General features: G+C 36.6%; 1 protein-coding gene across 3 annotated transcripts in view; it reads right to left on the bottom strand.

The window, feature by feature from the left end:
* RASAL2 (RAS protein activator like 2) overlaps nt 1-22,811 on the bottom strand; it is a 393,164-nt gene that overhangs the window by 78,572 nt on the left and 291,781 nt on the right. For all 3 annotated transcript variants that reach the window (XM_010375694.2, XM_010375695.2, XM_010375696.2), the window contains one exon: nt 15,097-15,203. In XM_010375694.2, the coding sequence (XP_010373996.1) occupies nt 15,097-15,203 (107 nt within the window). The remainder of the gene's footprint in view (nt 1-15,096; nt 15,204-22,811) is intronic.

Below are 22,811 nucleotides of genomic sequence, written 5' to 3'. Positions count from 1 at the left end.
AATTATTAAGAAAAGTTGAATTCACTCAAGAAAGTAGCGAAATAACACACAGGAGGGAAAACCCCCTTAAAATTATTAAAACAAAACTAAATCTGGTGGTTAAGGAAGAAAAGTTTAGTATCTGGAAAATTCACTTCTGTAGAACACTTCAGTTCCTGATAATGAGGTATATACTGATTTTTAAAAAATTTTATTGTAAATTGAATGTCATACTCTATAGAGTATAGTATGTTGATTTTCTTATGACTAACAGAGACTGTGCTAATCTCACTCAAGTTCACAAAGTATGAATATTAAGGATGATGGCTGTAATGAATATAATAATGAGAAATCATGGGTCAAAAAGAAGACCTCAAAGTGAGGTCTATTAGCCTATTGGACAGTCTCTCAGAGGTTATCATGGAAGGCCTGAGAAAGCATTAGATAACATAATGTGAAATACATTTTTTTCATTGTCAGGGGAGATGGACTAGATGAATTTAATTGAAGTTTTCCATCTCTCATTTATAGGACTCTAAGAATAACAGCATCAGAGATGGAGGGGGGCTTTTGAGCCTATTAGTTATTGAAAAAGATAAAATTCTTACTGCCTCTGTTGAAACAAAATGTAGCAAAAATCCACATTATGGATGGTCATGAGCAAAAGGTGTAATGTGAAACAATGTAATTACTCTTACTAATGTCTATCAGGATAGGACTTTTTTTTCCTAAGGATAAAATGAAGGGGAAAAGAAGTAGGGAAATATATTACTGAAAAGACTGCATTAGACATATTTTATTACTTCTAGAGGCTATTTCCTAACTATACTCTTTGTACTGTTTGTAATACTGCAGTTTTTCCATTGTAAATTTGGCACCAAAATATTAACAAATTGGTCCTTAATATATATAATATATATGTTGGTCCTTTTTTTTTTTTTTTTGGTCGAAGTCTTGCTCTGTTGCCCAGGCTGGAGTGCAGTGGTGTTATCTCAGCTCACTGCAACCTCTGCCTCCCAGGTTCAAGTGATCCTCCCGAGTAGCTGGGATTACAGGCGCATGCCACCACACCTGGCTAATTTTTTGTATTTTTAGTAGAGATGGTCTTTCAACATGTTGGCTAGGCTGGTCTTGAACTTCTGACTTCAAGTGATCTGCCCACCTTGGCCTCCCAAAGTGCTGGGATTACAGGCATGAGCCACCACACCCAGCTTATAGTATCTTTTTATCTGCAAACTTCCAAAGATCTTAAAATATTTGTGTATTTCATTACCACAAAAAAACATAGGTGTTAGAGGAAGTCAAACAATTTGCTCTTGATCATACAAGTGAGATGCTAGTTGAACAACAGTAAAAAATACAGTTCTTTTATCATTCCTTTGCCTATTCTAGGTATAGATCCTTGAAAGCTAATAATATGAAATCTTTGTTCTGACACTCTGACAGAGTTAAAAAGGCAGGGTGACGCAGGCCCTAAATCTTATGATCAGAAAAGCTCAGGGTCTTTTTCAACTGTAACCACTTTATTTTAATGAAAAAGTTTATGAATAACAACTGTCTCACTGACTGCATAATATGTTAAGCCCAGGTAGCTAGGACAGATTACCAGGTTTTCACCTTCACTTCTGCTGACTGTATTGTCTTTTTTCCCCATTTACCTTAATTTATTTATTATTAGTATTAGTATTTTTTAGAGATGGGGTCTCGCTATGTTGCCCAAGCTGGAGTTCAGTGGCTATTCACAGAATGATCATCCGCACTACGGCCTTGAACTCCTGGGCTCAAGTGAGCCTCTTGCCTCAGGCTCCCAAGCAGCTTGGGACTACTGGCAATGTACCACCATGCCCAGCCCCATGGAACTTTTAAAGAGTTGAGAGGCAGACCACATTCTTACACATTCAATTATACCTTAAATGAGAAGCAAACTAAGATACTCTCCATTAGTTTCTCTATCATTATTCTCATAGGACTTCCAAAGAAGTTCTTACTACACACTACATTCCATCCTTCTTAATTCTATTTCACTTAACAGATTTATTGTAGACCCTTTATAAAAACCAGTACACAATGTTGATTAATTAAAAACGACCAACTAATGATGAAGAAACTATGGCATAAGAGGTCAATATCTTTGTAATGTGCATACTTTGGGTAATCATGAATACCACCCATATATTAAATCAGTTTTCATAAACAGATTAGGAAAAATAAAAGGTCAGTGCTGAAGTTATGAGATGAATAAGATACAGTTCTTGTCTTCCAGAAGAGTGGTTTCTAAATTATTTTGACTATTGGCTGGGTGGGATGGCTCACGCCTGTAATTCCAGCACTTTGGGAGGCCGAGGTGGGTGGATTACCTGAGGTCAGCAGTTCAAGACCAGCCTGGCCAACACAGTGAAACCTCGTCTCTACTAAAAATAGAAAAATTAGCCAGGCATGGTGGCACGTACCTGTAATCCCAGTTACTCGGGAAGCTGAGGCAGGAGAATCGCTGGAACATGGGAGGCGGAGGTTGCAGTGAGCTGAGATTACACCACTGCATTCCAGCCTGAGTGACTGAGACTCCATCTCAAAATTAATTAATTAATTTTGACTATGAAATAAATATTGTTGAGTGTGCCTTCCTAATAAAATATACTTATAAGATGATTTTCTGATGTATGACTATAAAACATTCAATAACATGAAACTTTTAAAGAGCAAATTAAAAAAAAAAATCAAACATATAATATTTTCTTTTTGCACCCCCCTCAAATGAATTGTCTGTATCCTCTGAAGTATACACAATCTATTCTGGAGACCACCAACTAGAATATCACAGACTAGGAAAGACAACCCTACCATATAATAGTATCGGTGCTATAATGAATAAATGTACACTCCTGTGGAAGGACAGAGATGGCCAAGGTTAATGCTGCCTAGAAGAGGTTAGGAAACACTGGAATTGAGTCTTAATGGATGAGAATACTTTTTAGCAAGGATGGAAGGTGAACTTCCTAGGCAGAAATGTGTTAAGAGACCTGAGAAAACTTGCTTGGGGAACTCTCAGATTTGGTAAAGATGGAACTCAGGACTGAAGAGAGTTGGGGGTTAAAATGAGGATACTGAGCATTAGGAAATCAGTCTGGAAGGGCAGTAAAAAATTAGACAATGAAAGCTCTCAGTGCCAATTTAACTTTGGTTTTATCATCCTGCAACACAAGTTCAACTCAAAAGCCTTCAGCAGGTGACTGACACTTTTTGACGTAAAAGGTAGTTCTGTCTGAAGACATTCAAATGAAGGGAAAGAGGAGGGGAAAGGAAGAGAGAGGAGGAAGAAACCACTGAGCAAGCCAAATAAAATGTATGAAACTAGTCTTGTTCATGGGCATGGAATCGTAGAGAGCTAAAAGACATTAAGCAAGGGAGGCCCAAGTAATGATGGAGTTTAGATTTTAGAGACCACTCTGGTAGCAGAGCGAAGGCTAAAGTTGATGAGTAGCAATTGGAGACCAGGAGATGAGTTAAGAATCTCTATTGTACTAGACAGGACCTGCAGCGTAATTAGAGGGGCTCAGTGCAAAATGAAAAGCTGGGGGTACTGTTCAAAAAGCAGGAAGACAATGTCATTAAACCTACTATTATAAATTAGGAAACTTTTCCCTTTCTTCAGTAGTTTTTGTCTTCACTTGCCATGCTGCCTTTTATTTACTATTTAATGTCACACTTCCTCCAGTACCAGGAAAAACTACAGGTAAGTGTAAACCTTCAGAAGTGCCAGGGGCCCCAGACTATGACTCAGCAGTGGGTGTCTACTGGCTACCAGGTTCCACCATGCCAGCCATCAAACCTGTGTGTCATACCATGCAGGGAGGCTGAGGCTTCTTCCCTTCCCGTGGCTGCCCCTGCAACTCACTATGTACCTGGTTTGGAGATAGGCAAGAGGCTTGTCCCTTCACTCCCTCGCCCTACCCCACTCCCCCAACACAGCTGTGGCTTCTGTCTACCTGTAAGACATCCCTGGAGATGACAGGCAGGGGCAAGGACTGCCCTTACCAAGCCCTGCTCCAAGACACCATGAGTTGTGCTGTCTAATCCCTATCTTTCTCGCACTTGTGCAAAGGTCCCTGCCAGGGTCAGAGAGTGACAGCTGTGTCTGGGTGAAGAGAGAGGGAGGTTGAATGAGATCAGGGAGTGGGGAAGTGGGCAACAGATAATTCATTCCAGGAAGGCAGCAGGAGGTGGTACCATGCCTAAGGTCCCCACGAATGCTCCATTTTCCCATTTAACTTCACTTAGAAAATACAAATCCAAAGATCAATCACTAAGAACTTTGAGATGGCAACCATACAGCATTGAACTTCATGCATACAGTCTTTCTAAGTGTAGGCCCTGTGTACTGCACTGGTCTCATGCTTATGAAGCTGACCCTGGTACTAGTTCAGGGAAGGAACCACAAGTACTGATAAGTGAAGTCAGTAAATGGCAGTGGGCTGGAAAAGGGAATGAATGAATTTGAAGAGAGGTAGACAAGATCTGGTGACAATATTTGAGAGAAAGGGAAGAGTATTTATGACTCTTAGGGTTTTGGCTCTCGGAACTGAAGAAATGTGCAGCTCTACAAAGGGAAATTCAAGGGAAAATTTTTTAAGAAAAACATAAAGTAAACACAGTTTGGGGCAAGCTGAGTTTAAATTACCATGGGACATTAGAACCAAGACATAGTATAATACAGAGGACTGAATAAAGAATGTTTGCCAAAACAGTATCCTTTTCTATTTCCTGATTTGTTGATATTAATTTAATTGCTATACAAATATCATAAAAACACTCCTCTAATATGAAATCTCAGCATTATCCCATTAAACAAACCCATATATAAGACATCTTATAAGAATGCAGAGGCACAGGTGGACTGTATTAAAAATACGAAAGGTCAAATAGTTTAACAGGTATGAATTTATAGAAAAAACTATAACATATGCTATGCAAATATGAAGACATAAAAATTTGTTGATAATTTACAAAAATTAAAAAATATTCCACATATATTACACTACTGTAAATTAGCTTTTTTCTCTTTAAACTAAATATTATGCTTCTATTTCTACATCCTTGAGTAAAAGTAGATAGTACTATCTCCCTTATAGGAGGCCAAATTATGGTAGTTTGTATAAAAATGCAAATATGCAAAGTATCAGTAATGATTACCTAAAAAAAACTGTAGAAAATAAGCAGCCAATATGTAATATACTACATATCTAAAATATATCTAAAACATTATTTCAATTTATAGTCAATAGTAAAGTGTTAATACTATTTTCAATTTTTTTATCCTAAGTCTTCTAAGCCTGGTGTTTTACTTTTTAAAAAATTTTACTGAGATATAATTCATATACCATAAATTCACCCTTTTAAAGTGTGCAACTCTGCGGGGCATGGTGACTCATACCTGTAATCCCAGCACTTTAGAAGACCAAAGCAGGACGACCGCTTGAGCCCAGGAGTTTGAGACAAACCTGGGCAACATAAGCAAGATCCCATCTCTCCAAAAGTTAAAAAAAAAAAAAAAAAAAAATTAGCCAGGTGCAGTGGCATGCGCTTATGGTTCCAGCTTCACAGCTGAGGTGGGAGGTTCGTTTGAGCCTGGGTGGTTGAGGCTGCAGTGAGCCATGATCGTGCCATTGCAGTCCAACCTGGGTGACAGAGCGAGACCCTATCTAAAAAAAAATCAAAAAGTAAAAGATGCAACTCAGTGGTTTTTGTATATCCCCAAAGCTGTGCAACCATCACCACAGTCTACTTCCTGAACACTTTCATTACCTAAAAAGAAACCCTATGCCCATTAGCAGTCACTTCCCATTTCTCCCTCACCCAGCTCATGAGAAACACTAATCTCTTTTTTGGTCTGTATAGATTTGCCTGTTCTGAACATCTCATATGAACGGAATCATACAACATGTGGCCTTTTGTGTATGGCTTCTTTCACTTAGCATAATATTTTCAAGGTTCATTCATGTTGTGGCATGTATCAGTATCTCAATCCTCTTTCATGGCTGAATAATAAGCCAATATGTATGGTTAAATCATATTTTTTATATCTGTTCTTCAGTTGATAGACATTTGCGTTATGACTACTTTGTGGCTATCATAAATAATGCTGCTATAAACATCTGTGTACATTTTATGTGGACATATATTTTCAATTTTCTTGTGTATATACCTGAAAGTAGAATTGCTACGTCATATACAAACTCTATATGTAATGTTTTGAGGAGTTGTCAAAGTGGCCATACCATTTTACACTGCAATTTCTCTACATTCTCACCAATACTTATTATTGTCTCTCTTTTTGATTGTGGTCGTCCTAGTGGGCATCAAGTGGTATTTCATTGTGGTTTTGATTTGTATTTTCTTAATGACTAATGATATTGAGCATCTTTTCATGTGTGTATTGACCATTTGTATATTTTCTTTGGAGAAATGTCTATTCAAATCTTCTACAGCCTTTTTTTTTTTTAACTAGCTACTCAACAATCTGACAAAAAATTTTGTATTGATATTATAATCAAATAATACTGTTGGAATGAAGTTTCTTTAAATTGAAATTAGTAGATGTTCAATATAAAAGAAACAAAGCATTTAAAAATCCAGCGGAATGGTACCGGCATTGGTTATGAAATTAAAGGGCCTTATGGTAGAAAGGCACCACAGGTATTATTGTTTACCAGCAATTCTCATACCTTGCTGAATATAAGTACAGCTGAGAAGAGCAATATATATATATATATATATATTTTTGCATAGCTAACTCTAGCTTAATCATGAAGGTGGCAAATTTTCTTTTCTACACTCTGGCTTCAGAACTTTCTATAAAAGAGGTTATACTTAGTAGCTAATTATATGCTCCCTTAAGTGGGCATTAGGCCTTCAAAGTGTTTATTTCTCATTGTGAAGTGAGAGGTCTTGTGTTTCCCCTTGCTCATTAAAGCTGAAGAGAAATATCTTTGCTTTGAGACGAAAGGGGTTTATGGTACATCATCTATAAGAATGAGCTGTAAGTGAGTGTATATCATCCTCTCTCTCAAACAGCCTCTTCTCCTGGGTAGGGTAAGTTGGAATCTCCGGTAGTTAGTGCTGCTGCAAGCCCATTTCTAGGAATTACCACAGATTGAGGAGGGCTTCCCTCATTCTTCAATTCTTTCAAGTTTAGAGTCTTGGCAGTATTTCCTAACCAAGCCTGCTCTCTTTTCCTTCCAGTATTTGCCAATTCCCACCTTGTTTCCTTGAGGAGTTGTATCTAACCTTATTCTTTTTTTTTTTCTCTGCTCTGAGACCCTTGGTTCTAAATTATATATTTTCTAAGATATTTATCATTAGAGGATTTTAAAATTATGCCCTTTCTGATTACAAAATGACTTAAAGATATAGTTAATATCTACAGGCCATAATTTTCTGACATCCCCATGATTATTATATGATTTCTACCTTTGGTAATAACATTTTCATACACATACAATGAATATATTTATATATTCATACACATATGTGTGTGTGTGTGTGTGTGTGTGTGTGTGTATATATATATATATATATATATATATATATATATATATATATACTGTTCATTAAAATAGGTCTCACTGGAGGGCAATCCTATTATGGATTTTAACTCCATGCAGATGATTAGTGAAAAGAGGGAAGAAACACAGATATAGAGTCTTTGAGCATCATGGGAAATAAGTTTTAAATATCCTCCTGGAATACAATAACACTGAGAATATGAAAGTTGGAATTGTATTGTAGCTTGGATGCTATGAATTGAATTTCAATATTTCACCCTAAAATCTGAGATTCTTAGGCTGGTCAGAGGTAAAGCAAGTATTTTGTAAATTTACATTGGTCATCTGAACTGATCATGGCAAACACAGAAGGGCAACTAATAGGCAATGCAGCAATTAGTATGTCAGTAACAAAGGCCACTGAGAAAATACTGCTTCTTAGTTTCTTTCTTTTTTTTTTTTTTTTTTTTTTTTGAGGCGGAGTCTCGCTCTGTCACCCGGGCTGGAGTGCAGTGTCGCCCGGGCTGGAGTGCAGTGACCGGATCTCAGCTCACTGCAAGCTCCACCTCCCGGATTTAGGCCATTCTCCTGCCTCAGCCTCCCGAGTAACTGGGACTACAGGCGCCCATCATGTCGCCCGGCTAGTTTTTGTATTTTTAGTAGAGACGGGGTTTCACCGTGTTAGCCAGGATGGTCTCAATCTCCTGACCTCGTGATCCGCCCGTCTCGGCCTCCCAAAGTGCTGGGATTACAGGCTTGAGCCACCGCGCCCGGCATCTTCTTAGTTTCTTATGTCAGACTTGAAGGTAGCAAAGAAAGCACTGATATTCACAGGTAAGACACTGACTAAAATGAGTTCCTAGTACTTTATCAATCATTTAGATAAATGGTTTACAACCCTAGCTGCATATTAGAATCATCTGGGACCTTTAAAAAAATACAGAAGACTGGGCTCTCATCTAGAAATTTTGATTTAACTGGTCTGAGGTGGAGTCTAAGCATCAGTATATTCTTTGAAGTTCCTTAGGTGATTTTTATGTATGGCCAGAGTTGAAAACCCCTAGTTCGGACAATGGACACTTATTAGTCTTTATTAAATAGTGGACGTGAAGTTTTCTGTCTCTTTGTTTAACTTAAAACACTTACATAGGATCTTATAGAGGATTCAAAACAGAAACCAATAGCAATTGAATCTGATCATTTCGATACTTAAGACACATTTCTTTTTACACAGGACTTTAGTCTCTATCTTATTTCCCAGGGCTTTACTTTCTTCTAAAAACTATGTAAAGGTTTGGTTTTTTGACAATGTTTTGTTTCTAGTATATTTATTTGATTGGGAATGCTTAGGTGTCACAGTGACAAGAGCACAAGGAGAGTTACACAGGAATACTCAGCTACTGCCTTAGTTCAATTATGCTTTCTGGTTGTCTTGGCATAATTTTTGGTGACTGAATTCTTTCAGAGCCAAGCTCAAAGCAAACACAAATGAAGCAGCTGCAACTGTATTATGTTATACTTACATGAAAGGCCAACTTGGACTATTGTGTTATGAAAATCAGAACACTAAGCCTAGCACCTGGCCCAGAACACAAGCAGCTCCCCCTTAGCCAAAGCCAAACTGATGGTATCATATAAGTAGAAGTGATTTAAAAAATCATAAATATCAATAGTCACTTTATAAATAGAGTATAAAGAAAGAAGCCTGTTCCAAAATATCAGGCACTGTGAAACAAATATACACAATTACAAGACATAATCATTTTCTCTTTCCGAATTAAACTTAAGTATGTACCTGGATAACTTTTCATTATGTATTCAATTGTTCCTCATCATCCCAGTAATTTCATTTAAATGAAAGTCTAGCACGATGTTAAAGAAAAAATGAAAAATGATCTTTCAAAGAGGAGAAAATGTCACATGACTAAAGCTGTTTTTGAAGAACAGTCAAAACTCACATGTGCAAAAACATTGTGAATTTATACATATGTATAACACCTGAAAGGTTCCAAGAAATAGCCACAGAAACAAATCATTAAATAATAAAGAATTTTATGTAGTTTCAGTTACCAATGTAAGTAGACAAACTATACACTATATAACTAAAACACCATAGTTCTGAATTTCAAATATTAATTAAAATATCTCTTTAAGGAAAAAAATCTATCCATTCTGCCAGGTATACTCTTATCCCACACGATCTCTTATTAAATGTTTATTAAATATAATTAAATATTTAATATTCCATTTGACTAGAGACATTATCAGTAATACCAAGAGAATATATGTGAGATAAACTCATTCGATTCTGGTCTTTGATAATTCATGCATATTTCATCTATTCAACAATTATTTGTTGAATGTTTGCTCTGTGGGAGGTACTGTGTTAGGCACTGGGGTGGTTATGAAGATGACTGGAACAGCTATCTGTTATTTAATGAGGAACAGAGACCTACAAACAAATAATTGCAACTGGAATTAGGGTATGTGTGAAGAAATATGGGATGAGAATGAAGGAAAGAAGAAACTCTCTTGTAGATCGGCGTCCTCAACCCCAGGGCCACGGACCAGTACTGGTCTGTGGCCTGTTAAGAACTGGGTGGCACAGCAGGAGATGAGCAGCAGGTGAGTGAGTAAAACATCATCTGTATTTACAGCTGCTCCCCATCACTTGCAGCCTGAGCTCTGCCTCCTGTCAGATCAGCGGTGGCATTAGATTTTCATAGGAGCGCATACCCTGTTGTGAACTGTGCATGCGAGGGATCTAGGTTGTGTGTTCCTGATGAGAATTTACTGCCTAAGGATCTGTCACTGTCTACCATCACCCCCAGATGGGACCATCTAGTTGCAGAAAAACAAACTCAGGGTTCCCACTGATTCTACGTTAAGGTGAGTTGTATAATTATTTCATTATATATTATAACCTAATCATAACAGAAATAAAGTGCACAATAAAGGTAATGTATTTGAATCATCCCCAAACCATCCCCCACAATCCAACCCTGGTCCGTGGAAAAACTCTTCCACGAAACTGGTCCCTGGTGCCAGAAAGGTTGGGGACCACTGCTGTAGATCACTACTTTTTCTTACGGCTATGATAGATAAGAGTAAAAATACATTTAAATATTGCTGAAAACCAAGACATTGCGTTAACTTATAGGTTCAGTAGCCATATAAATTTCCTCTTCTTCCCTCATTTTGAATGTTATTATACATGAATACCCTGCTGTACCAGTTGCCTATTTTAAGTTTTTAAAAGTATAAATTTTTGTGAATGAGGAAGACTTACAAAGGTTTTTTGGGGTTCCCTGCTTTGAGCTCACTGTTATGGTTATTCTTCTTTCTGCCTTACTTGGCATCAACCAGCAGGATATGAGTGATCTTTACCCACTGGCTTCTCCTTGATCTCCTTAAGGCTAAATATTATTCTAGAAAAATCAGTAGTATCAACTGAAAGGCCAGGGGTGAGTGCTGGGCTGGCCTTCTATTGAATGATAGTCCCTTACCTATCACCCTGAGTTGGAATAGTGACAGCAAGAGGAAAAAAGACTCACTTAGGAGAAAAGTCAAGTAATTTACCCATATTTCACAGTATTCATGCCACTTTGTTTAGCTTTAGAGCCAAAGACAAATATTCCAATAAACACATCTTTAATGTTTCAGCAGCAAGTATAATTTAGTTAAGTTTGATGAACAAACTCAATCACAGTCTTGCCCCCACCTAACTTTCCGGCCTTCTCACCTGCCATTTTTGCCCACATACTTTTCAATTCTTGTCTCACTGAATTCTTTCTATAATCCCTGGAAGCACCAGTCATCCCATGATTGTGTGTCTATCAAAAAAGCCATTCCCGCAGCCTGGAGTACTTTCTTCCCCTGTCAATTATTTTTTTTCAGCCTTTGAAACTCTGCTCAAATGCTGCTCCTTGTCAAAGCCTTAACTTACACATTGGGTTGCTAATAACTTGTGTTACCATGCTCACCTACCTCTTTATGAATCTGGTCATTTTTCTATCTCGTGCTATTAGGCTATATATAGGGTCTCAGAATGGAAAACTTTGTTGTACCAAGCACAGTATTCCAAGAAGGTATCAATTGATGAATCGCCAATACTTTGCCCAAAGTAAGCATTCAGTAAGTGTGTCATTGTAAATAATTTCATTTAGGACTTGTTAAAATCTATTTTATCTGCTCTCAGTAAGTCTGAAAATGGAGCTCGGAAGAATAAGGTCCTTTCTGAGGGTCCATTACTATAATTTTGGGGTCCAATTGATGAGTGGTAAACCTACTGCTCACCATAGTAATGACATCTGAATCCTGGAGCCACTGGTACTTGTGGTAAAATACTGGTTCTGTCTCTTCATCAAGTTAACACAGAAACGATCTGAGATATTGTATAAACAACTCTAAGTTAAATATCTCAAAGTCTGACTCCTTTTTGTACTGCTTTCCCAAATTCAGACAGTACACTGTGATATTAATTATAAATGTATTGTGTGTTGACCTGAAAATTAGATATTCTTCTAATTAGTAATAAATATTTAAGTGATGTAAATCACACTACTATTGGTATTACATGAAAATTTAAAAAAATACAATGTATTTCTACAGATATCCAAGTACTGCAGTGCCTCATTTAGCCAGCATATTTTGATTTCTCTTTAAAAAAAACATATAAATTATTTATCTAGCATGATCAAGGAATGAGGTACTTCACAAACCACTTTTCTGGATAACAAGTTTTATAAACATCACATATCTTCAACATTTTAAATATTCTCAATGGATACATGTCATATAACACAGTTCCGCTTTTTAAAAAAATAGCAAAATAAATATAATCTCACTTTTTCTTGATGACTCAGGATCATTATTATCAATGTCAATTTCTGCACTATAGACTACCCTGGAACACAGTAATATCCTTAAGGTCTAATTTAAATGTAAGGCTGTTTGCCTTTATCCTAAGTGAATTCGGATTGTTTTTATGATTCTCTGCTTTTCATTTTCTCTGCCTCGTCCTTTTACTTACTGACATTTCTTTGTTGTTGTTGTAATCAGTGTGTTCTAAAGGTTATTTTTCAGAAAACTCTTTAGATGAGGTCCTGTGAATGGTTACATTCTCCTAGAGAGTTAAGTGCATGGGTGCATGGGCTTTGTGACTGTCATTTCCTAGTCAGAGGCCCTTTTCTTCCCTCATTATTTCTAAATCTACAACATGGTTGAGATTGCCAGAAGAGTAAGTGGTTTGTAAGTAATGTTAGCTTTCATATATGTTTATCATTATGTTTATAATTTTCACTCAAGAATTATTAGTCATATTATTAAGATACATCTTAAATTAGTCATCAACTTAAATAAAAATTATGGTTCCTAATTAATTCAGATTTTCAAAGCCTGGCCATGAACTTTAGACTCAATATAGGATATGCTTTGATGTTACCATATTGCAGAGGGATATTCATCCTGTTATCAACTTTTTCAAAAAAATTTAACAGTCACCATTCCATTCTAGCATGACGGTGTGAAAACTTCAAATTCTAACTCAATCCTTTTCACCGAACTTTGCATACTGATAGTCAGTTTCACTCTATTCTTTCTGCATCATCAAAAAACAAGAGGAGGAGGTGAAAAATAAATGTTTTTCTTCATTCATGAGAAAAATAAAATAAAAAATAGGTAGCTATGTTTATGAAACAAAAAATTTAGTAAAAGACACTAAATCTGATATTTTAAAATTCCTGTCATAATTTGTTTAGAATATTAATCCAATACTTGCTTGTGATCTTTGAAAATGAGAACATTTGTAAAAATTTGAAAGGTGTCACAGTAACTGCTATTCATAAACTCTTCAAGGTCCTGAGATACAACAAGGGAAAATCTTGCTCCTCAGGGTTAACACAAAATAAAACACTCATTTTGGTTATCTTATGAATGAATGCCAATTTTTATATGTCAAAAAATCATTTCCACTTAAAAGGTCATCCCAACTTTTAAAAAAGTATTAGAATAAAGACAGACTATACCATATTAATTTGGCTGAATTAAGAGAAATCTTTTTTATTCCACATAGAAAAGTCTATTTCTACCTTATACTGATTTTCATTGTGCCTAGAATAATGACCAATCTCATGAAGCAATTCTTTTCAAGTATAAAAATAATTAATTTTAATAAAATGATATGATTAGGAAATAAATATACTTCTTATCCAAGAAAATAGGTGATTTAAAATATTGGTTACTCACAGTTATATCAAAAAAGTCCAAAATAGGTCTGTAACTGATAGTCAGCTGACCTGATCACATATGACCCTTCCATCTCAGTACTTTTTTTTCTTTAAAGAGATGGGGTCTTGTTTTGTGGCCCAGGCTTGAGTGCAGTGGCACAATTATGGCTCACTGCAGTCTTGACCTCTTAGGCACAAGCAATCCTCCCACCTTGGCCTCCCCTGGGACCACAAGCACACACTACTATGCCCAGCTAATTTTTTTTTTTCTTCATTTTTTATAGAGACAGGGTCTCACTATGTTGCCTAGGCTGGTCTTGAACTCCTGGCCTCAAGCAATCCTCCCACCTCAGCCTCCCAAGATGCTAGGATTACAGTGTGAACCACTGAGCCCAGCCTCTTTTGTATTTAATGCTGATTCTCAATACTGCCTGGTCAATTTAAGTAGTTACTTTCTTTCAAGGTATTTCTTAAGCACTTCCATGGTCATCCAAAAGATAGCTGAAGCAAAGCGCAGACCAAGTCTTAGGATTAGAATTCACAATTGTCTAATTCTTTGTGAATTTAGTCTGCAACTTTATGAGTCTCAGCACTCTCTGCTTATGCTCCATCTTTGAAAAATAAAAAAAATTACATCCCACTCCTAAAAAAACCCTCCCACCAGCTTATTTACAGCATTGTGATAGGTTTTTGCTAGCAACTTGATAAAAAGATGTCTGCAAGGATTTAAACTCTACAGTTGAGAGGAAGTTGAACTTAATGTAGTTATATATTTTGTGAGTACTCCGTGAGTAAAAATAATATTCCCTAAAACCTAATAAATATTATACTGAAAATAGTGGACGGCCGGGCATGGTGGCTGAAGCCTGGAATCCCAACACTTTGGGAAGCCGAGGCGGGTGGATCACTTGAGGTTAGGAGTTTGAGACCAGCCTGGCCAATGTGGTAAAACCCTGCCTCTACTGAAAATACAAAAATTAACTGGGCATGATGGCATGCGCCTGTAATCCCAGCTACTCGGAGGCTGAGGCAGGAGAATCGCTTGAACTTGGCAGGTGGAGGTTGCAGTGAGTGTTATTGTGCCACAGCACTTCATCCTGGGTGACAGATTGAGACTCAGTCTCAAAAAAAAAAAAAAAAAAAAAAAAGAAAGAAAGAAAGAAAGAAAGAAAGAAAGTAGTTGATATTAACCACAGTTAATTTATACAAGTTGATGAGTCTGTCCTTTAATCACAGAATTATAAAGAAATTCTTGAAGAGAAAAATGTTTGGATTCCTTAGTAGCTGTCTTTAACTCTAAGAAGAAAGGAGAAAAGTAAAATATTCTTATAAAGAAGATAAACACTTACTGGTACTTTGAAGGGTGAGGTATTTGCAGTGTCCATGGAGTTGGGTTTCTCTGATGTACTGGTCCCTGAGATACTGCGTCTACGAGGGGACCTTTCTGCTGGTACCTCTGGAAGAAAGGAGAAAGGCTGAAACATCATTAAGAACCCCAAATTTAGGATATTCCACTAAACTGTAAAGTTATTGGTTTTTCACAACAAACCAGCATGCTTTAAAGGTACATTACATTCTATCTCACATAATTTGTCTATCTTTGAGGTGCTTAAACTATCAAGACACTAGAGAGACTTGGTCACAGTTAAGAATCTGCTTTAGTGTGACAGACTATATTTTCATCTGAGCACATATAAAAATAATTTCCTCTGAGCTATGTTTAATATCTTTAAGTTCACTTAGTAGTGGCATCTCACAGTATATAAATCTACTTCTCTATGTGTTAGCAATGTAGGAGTTAATAGAATAAAATGAAAATTCTAATATTCTTGTGAACAAAATATAGTCTAATGTTGCATATGATTTGATGGTGTTTGCACAAAGGTCAAAGTTAGTTCTGTGCAGATAAGATGATTCACTAGACTGCAACAAAAGGGCCATGAGAAGACTGAAAGCTGCTGCCAAGATAAAATAACATATATGCCTATGCAGATATAAAAATAGATCAGCTTCTCCTTGTTCTGGCAATATGACCTTACTAAGATCTTACTCTGGAATCCTAAATCTGTTCAAACTGACCTAACAAGCTGAGAATTTTGCAGATAATGTGATCTTCTCCCATTTAATTACTATATACTGTATTAAGGCTACATTTTTAAGATTTTTTCATAGAGTGATATATATATATACATGTGTATATATATATACATACACATGCACACATAGATGATAGATATATAGGTATTATACCTTTATCACAACTGCTTCCCATCGCCACTTCAACTGACAGACATAAAGGAATCCAGCTTCTCAGATAACATTAGATAATCTCAACATGGACAAGGAAAAAAAAGCCACATCCTAAAAAAAGTATTCTGTGTTATCTTCCAGATCTTAGAAAATAAGGAGTAAATTGTAACTCCGGAGACTGACATTTTGATTCCTGCTGTTCTCCCTTTAAAAGATAGATGCAGTTTAAACTTCCATTTCTGGCCTCCTGGCCCCTGGGATCCGTGCTACTTCCACTTAAGAGAGAGCGTTTTTTCTCTCGCTCCCTCTCTGTGTCTTGCTCTTCCCCCTCCCTCTCCACAGCTTGCAGAGAGAGCAAGCAAGAAAGAAACACACAGGACTGCAGCTACTCAATCAATCGTTCTGACTGCACATCCTCATTAGTTACTTTTGGGCTATTAACAGACGCCCAACCACTGCCTTCCCTCAGTTACTGAAAATTTCACTGTATTACACTAATCTGCAGCAAGAAAAAACATTTACTGAAATGTATATTCAGCTAGTGCCAAAAGGACACCATTTTACACAGACCCAGCAATGCACACAAATCAATTCTTCCTATGAAAATGTACTATCTTTGCATGCTGGACACTGATTTTCTTTTCCATGACTAAACATACCTTCTCTATGACATCTTGACTGGTAAGGCATAAGCCAAATTGGAACATTCCTAAAGATTCAGAGGCTGACAACATAGCATCTTATATGCTTGCAGTACAAGAGAGTTCCATACTACTACTGTATTTGAAAATTAAGACCAGTAACTCTAAGTCCCTTAACTTCTCTCTAACCATCGCTAGTTAAATGAGCCTTAATGTACAAAGCCGTTTTCAGAATTAGGCAAACATGACTTCTAATGCACATCTCTGAAAAATGGCAGCATAATTAGCTCAGATTCATGGGAATGGCACAAAGCACTGAATTTAAGTAAATCAGCTTGTTGGAGCACATTGAACAGAAAGACTTCCAGACTTCAGGAATATGACTTTACAGAGTAATGATCTAAGTTAGATGACTCTACGTGGCTAGGGGCAAGGCAGGCAGGGAATGAGGCTGGTGAAGGTAGAAAAAAAATCTCACCTTTCCTCTAATTACCTATAAAGGTAACCTCATATCAAATTAGAAGATACTGGAGATTTAATATTACAATCTAGTATGTTTTAATTTCTGAATAATTGACAGAGAAACCAAACTGGAAGAAAAATAAGTTTTATTAGCTGGGATAAAATGATCTAGTAAACCATTTCCTTAATTTGCAAAGTTCTGACTAAGGAAAAAAACTGAAATTAATTTCTTCACTTTCTTCCAAACATCCAATTTTAGCTTTCAGACATATAAACTCATTAAATGAATATGTTTCAAAGCTTTTAACTATTTGAAATTATATTGACTAAAATTAGTGGCCACATTTCAAACTCCAATAAATATGGTATTGTTATACTTCTGTTTTTTTCTCTTTTTTTTTTTGAGATGGAGTCTCGCTCTGTCGCCCAGGCTGGAGTGCAGTGGCCAGATCTCAGCTCATTGCAAGCTCCGCCTCCCGGGTTCACGCCATTCTCCTGCCTCAGCCTCCCGAGTAGCTGGGACTACAGGCACCCGCCACCTCGCCCGGCTAGATTTTTGTATTTTTTAGTAGAGACGGGGTTTCACCGTGTTAGCCAGGATGGTCTTGATCTCCTGACCTCGTGATCCGCCCGTCTCGGCCTCCCAAAGTGCTGGGATTACAGGCTTGAGCCACCGCGCCCGGCCTTATTTTTTTCTCTTTTTAAATTCTTTTTCTATATCATGAGAAAAAAATACAATGCTGATGCAGCTTATAGGATGCATTATTGGGTCCAGAAAGAAGATATTAAATCATTCCTGAAGTTTGAACAATTTCCACTAAAGAGGGGAAAGAAAAGAAATAAGGTAAGCTAAATCACCTAACGAAAAGAAGTTTACAGTCGCTTTCTCAACCCCCACAATAATACCACGCATCTGCTCGTGTAGAATAGGCCATTGGAGAATCCCAGTTCTTTAGTTCTCAGAAGATTCATAACTACTTCAAAGCATACAGAAAAATAAATACCCCAAGTACCAATGTCCACTTAGAAGCAAGGTAGCAGCATTAGCAAGAGCAGAAGGAGCAACCTGCTGGATTAGTCACAGGATGGACTGCATATTAAACTTGTGCCTTTAACTTTAAATCTGTAAGCAGAAAGGAAAGTTGCTACTGTGCTCTAAGAGCTGCATTTCTGCTCAGTTTGAAGGAAAATCTATACTAGTTCCAGTAGACCAAAATTAGACAGCTGTATCCTCTACCCCCACTCATGCTACATACTATTGCATTATTTTCACCTGCTGTAAAATTAATATTCTTTTCATAGTGACAATATTTAATTACAGTCATTTTAAAATATGCTCATTCTCTAAGACTGATGAGACAAGAGGGATACAATATTGTTTCAGATAAAGGCCTGAAACTGCCTCACTTTCTCATCTCTAAAAATAATATTTTTCATCTTCAGATTGAAAGGCAAAAAGAGTTATAAAAAGCCTAGTTAAGTTTTAAATTTATCTCTTCATTTCCTTTGCCATTGGATATGACCTCAGATGATGTGACGACTTATAATGATGAGAGATAACCTCCAATAGAGCCGCATATAGAATGATGTATTGAACAAAGAGAACATCTGGATGTTTTTCTTAGCAGCTCTACCAACGATATGTACGATTCTGTGTAAGCCATTTCACCTTTTCTGTTCTGGTCTTCACCATTTAATACACTGGGTTATCCAGACCAAACAGAGATAAAGACAAGATTAATGAGTTTACATGCTTTGATGCAAAGTTAGCTTTCTGGAAGGAAGAATCCTTTAAAATCCAAAATAGAGTAGTATCATTTCCTCAACATACACATTTTCCCCTATGTCAATGCGCTTTCTTTGGAAAGTGTGGCAAAGAAATTGAAAATTGGATAATTATAGGGGCAAATGTACTTTTGGTGGAGGATATTCCTGTTCAACAAACAGAAGGCAATACACTGCCTTTGGTTCACTTACCAGGGAACAAATGCCAAAAATTCCTATCATGTATTTTGGAGGACACTAAGGAGTAAGTTCGAAGGTGACAAGTGTTTTGGGGGAAATAAAAAGTAGTCAGGGAGATGAAGAAGTAGAGTAATTTTAAATAGGTAGTTGCATTGCAAAGGTGAGGTGTAAGTCAATACTTCAGGAGGTAAGAAGTCAGCCTTGCAGGTTTAACAGGGAAGAAGACTACAGGTAGAGGGAGGCTAGTACAAAGCTTCTAAGGTAAAGTGCAGCAAAGAGGCCAATGGGATTGATGCCAGTGAGTGGGAACAAATAGTAGGAGATAAAGTCTCAGAGGAACTGGGGCAGACGTGTTCAGATAATACTGGCCAATATAAGGACAGTGACAGAAGAAAATGTATATGCTAAGGAAATGACATTATAATACTATTATATTTTAGATTTAAAGAACCCCTTTCTTCCAAAAAGCTAATTTTGCACCAAAACACATAAACTCATTAATCTTCTTTTGTAAGGTCTTTTTTTTAACTCTAAAAGAAAAACCACTTGCTCAGACATGCGTCACCAAAAGGTACTAATCATATTGAAAGTCCATAGATATATACACTTACTGGTATTTCTTAACTCTTTTATTTGTCTTTCTTTTTTTTGAGACAGTCACCCAGGCTGGAGTGCAGTGGTATGATCTGGGCTCACTACAACCTCCACCTCTGGGATTCAAGTGATCCTCCCACCTCAGTCTCCTGAGTAGCTGGGACTATAAGTGTGTGCTACCATGCCCGTTTCTAGAGAGGTTCTTTCATCATCTTACCCAGGCTAGTCTCTAACTCCTGGGCTCAAATGATCCACCCGCCTTGGCCTCCCAAAGGGTGAGGGTTACAGGCTTGAGACCACTGCACCAGGCCAATTTTCTTTTCAGGATTTTGAATAATGAATGTGATTCAGAGTCAATCTGGAATATTATTATGTTTGGAAAGAGAGTAAAGCGAAATGTTTATCATATTAACTGAGGATTAGGTTCCAAAAGCCTCTGAAAATATCTTAAATGAGAAAGGTATCTGCTATACAATGTCATTACTGTATGGTCAAATATCTATAGGCATCAATTACATTAATTACATTTACTTTTTGTTCAATCTTGTTTAACCGAAGTTCATATGCCATACAATATTTGCATATACTTAACTAATACAAATAACATAAATTTCTTATAATGTCTACCATTTTTAGAATTAGTTACCATAGTGTAAAAAACAGGTAAAGATAATAATTCATTTTTTTTCTTTTAAAAGAAAGTGTTATACTATAAAAGCTATTTAAGCACCTCTTTGTGAATAATTTGTCTAGGGAAAATATTTTTATTATAATTTTAGCTCGTATTGAGTTTGTGTGTGTGTGTGTGTTTTCTTTTTAGACATGGACTCAGTCGCCCAAGCTGGAGTGGAATGGTGCAATCTCAGCTCATTGCAGCCTGTACCTCCCATGCTCAAACGATCCTCCCACTTCAGCCTCCTGACTAGCTGGGACCACAGGTGGGCACCACCACACCCAGCTAATTTTAGCTCATGTTGAGAATTTATGTGCTAAGTACTGCATCTAGTATCCACCTTACTTAATCTTTACTTAGCCCCTGAGATAGTAACAATTATTACTCTCTATGAGGATGGAGGCAAAATTTAAAGGGGAATAAAATAAGTTCAGATAATTCAGCAGGAAAGGTAAATAAAATGTAGAAATACATTTATAGCTTTAATTTGGTGAACAATTACGTAAGAAACTAAAATAGCATAGTAAAATTCTCAAGTTATAATAGAACAGAAAAATATTACATGTCACAGATGCAGTTTCTTTGGCATATATAGGATGTCTAAGCACTTCACATTAATGGCAACCCAAAACAATTCCTAGTAATTTTTTGCACAGAATTATAAAACATGAATAAATGTGAATACTTTTTCAATTATAATTATTCACATGCCTCTTTAATATTTTTGGTATTTGTAGGTAGCAAACAAATTTCTAATGTTTTTCTCATAAAGCAAATTCTTCAGTTTACTTCAAAAGCCTTTTTAAAAATCAACATTTCAACAAAACATGATAAAACACTGAATACAAACCAAACTGTGTTTATGTACCCATTCAAGTCACTGAAATTTTGGCATATATAGTGTTACTGTGAATGAGGCCACTTCACTATAATCTATTTTCCCTTGCATTGTGTAAATAATGACAACATTAAATAGGATGTGGTAAGTCGGTGGCTCAAGTTATTAATGAATGAGATAAGCAAATAACTTCTCTCTCCATGCTGTGAATTCTGAATTAGGAGCATTCTTCTTCCATAGGACACACAGAAGACATTTAAGAAACAGAATAGGAAGGATGAAATAGGAGGAGGAAACAGGTTTGTAGCTCTTCAGTAAAGAGGGGCTTTAATAACAAATGGCAAATTGTGAAACAAAAAAGGCTTTCATGAAAATGAGGTTTCATATTTTTTTGCTGGAGGACTCCTAAAGGTAATGGGAACTTAAAAGACAGAGTTAGAAAAATATTATAAAGAAAAAGTGACAAGAGCAAAGAGAAGAAAATCACATACTGCATTTATATGGCTGCTAACACTATAGCACCTGGGTGTTTTTATAAACTTCATCCACCATTTTCAGTAGGATACCTTCTGCTGTATCCCATTTTCACTGCCTTAAAGCCTATGCACTGTCAGCCACAAGCATTCAGCTGCTCTGAAATACAAATCCCCAGAGCCACTTTAATTCACCCAATTTGTATCACTCAGACTGCAGTACTTCACTCAAACAAGTAGTCCTTTCAAGTTTGCATGCCCCACACTTCAATATGCACAAATTGGTGCTAAGTACATAAATGTGGTAAATTCTTATAAGGTAAAGCCATCCAGTCTCCCCACCATTTCCTTGCTTCAGTAACTTTATTATTATTTTTTAAATATTTCTTCTTGTTAACATAATAGAAAAACAATTTTTTTCCCGGTCAAGGAATCTGAACACCACCCACAAATACTCCATTTCTTCAACTTAGGGCTTCACACGACAATATTGGATGAGATGGTAGAGAATACTTTCAGAGCAAACAACATTCTCAACTGAAAGGCCAAGAAAACAGCTCAGGGATGTTTGTGTGTTATCTTAAGTTTCAGATAGAAAACATATATCTAGTTCTTAGTGATGACAACTGGGCATCTTAATGATGATGATAAAAACATAACAATGACAAGTACAACACCAAACTGTCATGTTTGGTGCAAAAGTAACAGTGGCTTTTGCAACTTAAAAAATGCAAAACCACAATTACTTTTATACCAACCTTATATTATGCCTTATTATTTACTACATGTTTTATATAAGTTATCTCTTTAATCCTCAAAACAATCCTTTGGAGGTGGAACTATCAACCTTATTTTACAGATAAAGAAACAAGATGTTCTATTACTCTGCCCATGTTTGCACAGCTGGTAAAAAGGGTAGGGGCAGGATAAGAATCCATGCAGTTTGGCTTTAGAGACTGCTTTTAATTGTCATGCATTCTATCCTGTTCTCCATGTGTTTTGTACAATGGGCTGCAATGGAGAAAAAAATAAGATGAATAATCATGGAGACTCCAGTTTTCTTCATATTTTAAAAAGAATTAAGTCATACTCTTGAGGTGTTTTCTGCACACAAAACCTATAAAGAAAAACTCAATCCTTGAATGCTGATGTTGATAAAAACATTGTA

The sequence above is a fragment of the Rhinopithecus roxellana genome, chromosome 8 (assembly GCF_007565055.1).
Source record: "Rhinopithecus roxellana isolate Shanxi Qingling chromosome 8, ASM756505v1, whole genome shotgun sequence".
Classification (NCBI taxonomy): Eukaryota; Metazoa; Chordata; class Mammalia; order Primates; family Cercopithecidae; genus Rhinopithecus; species Rhinopithecus roxellana.
Note: the sequence above shows the minus strand (reverse complement) of the source record. Positions and strands in the feature narration are given on the sequence as shown.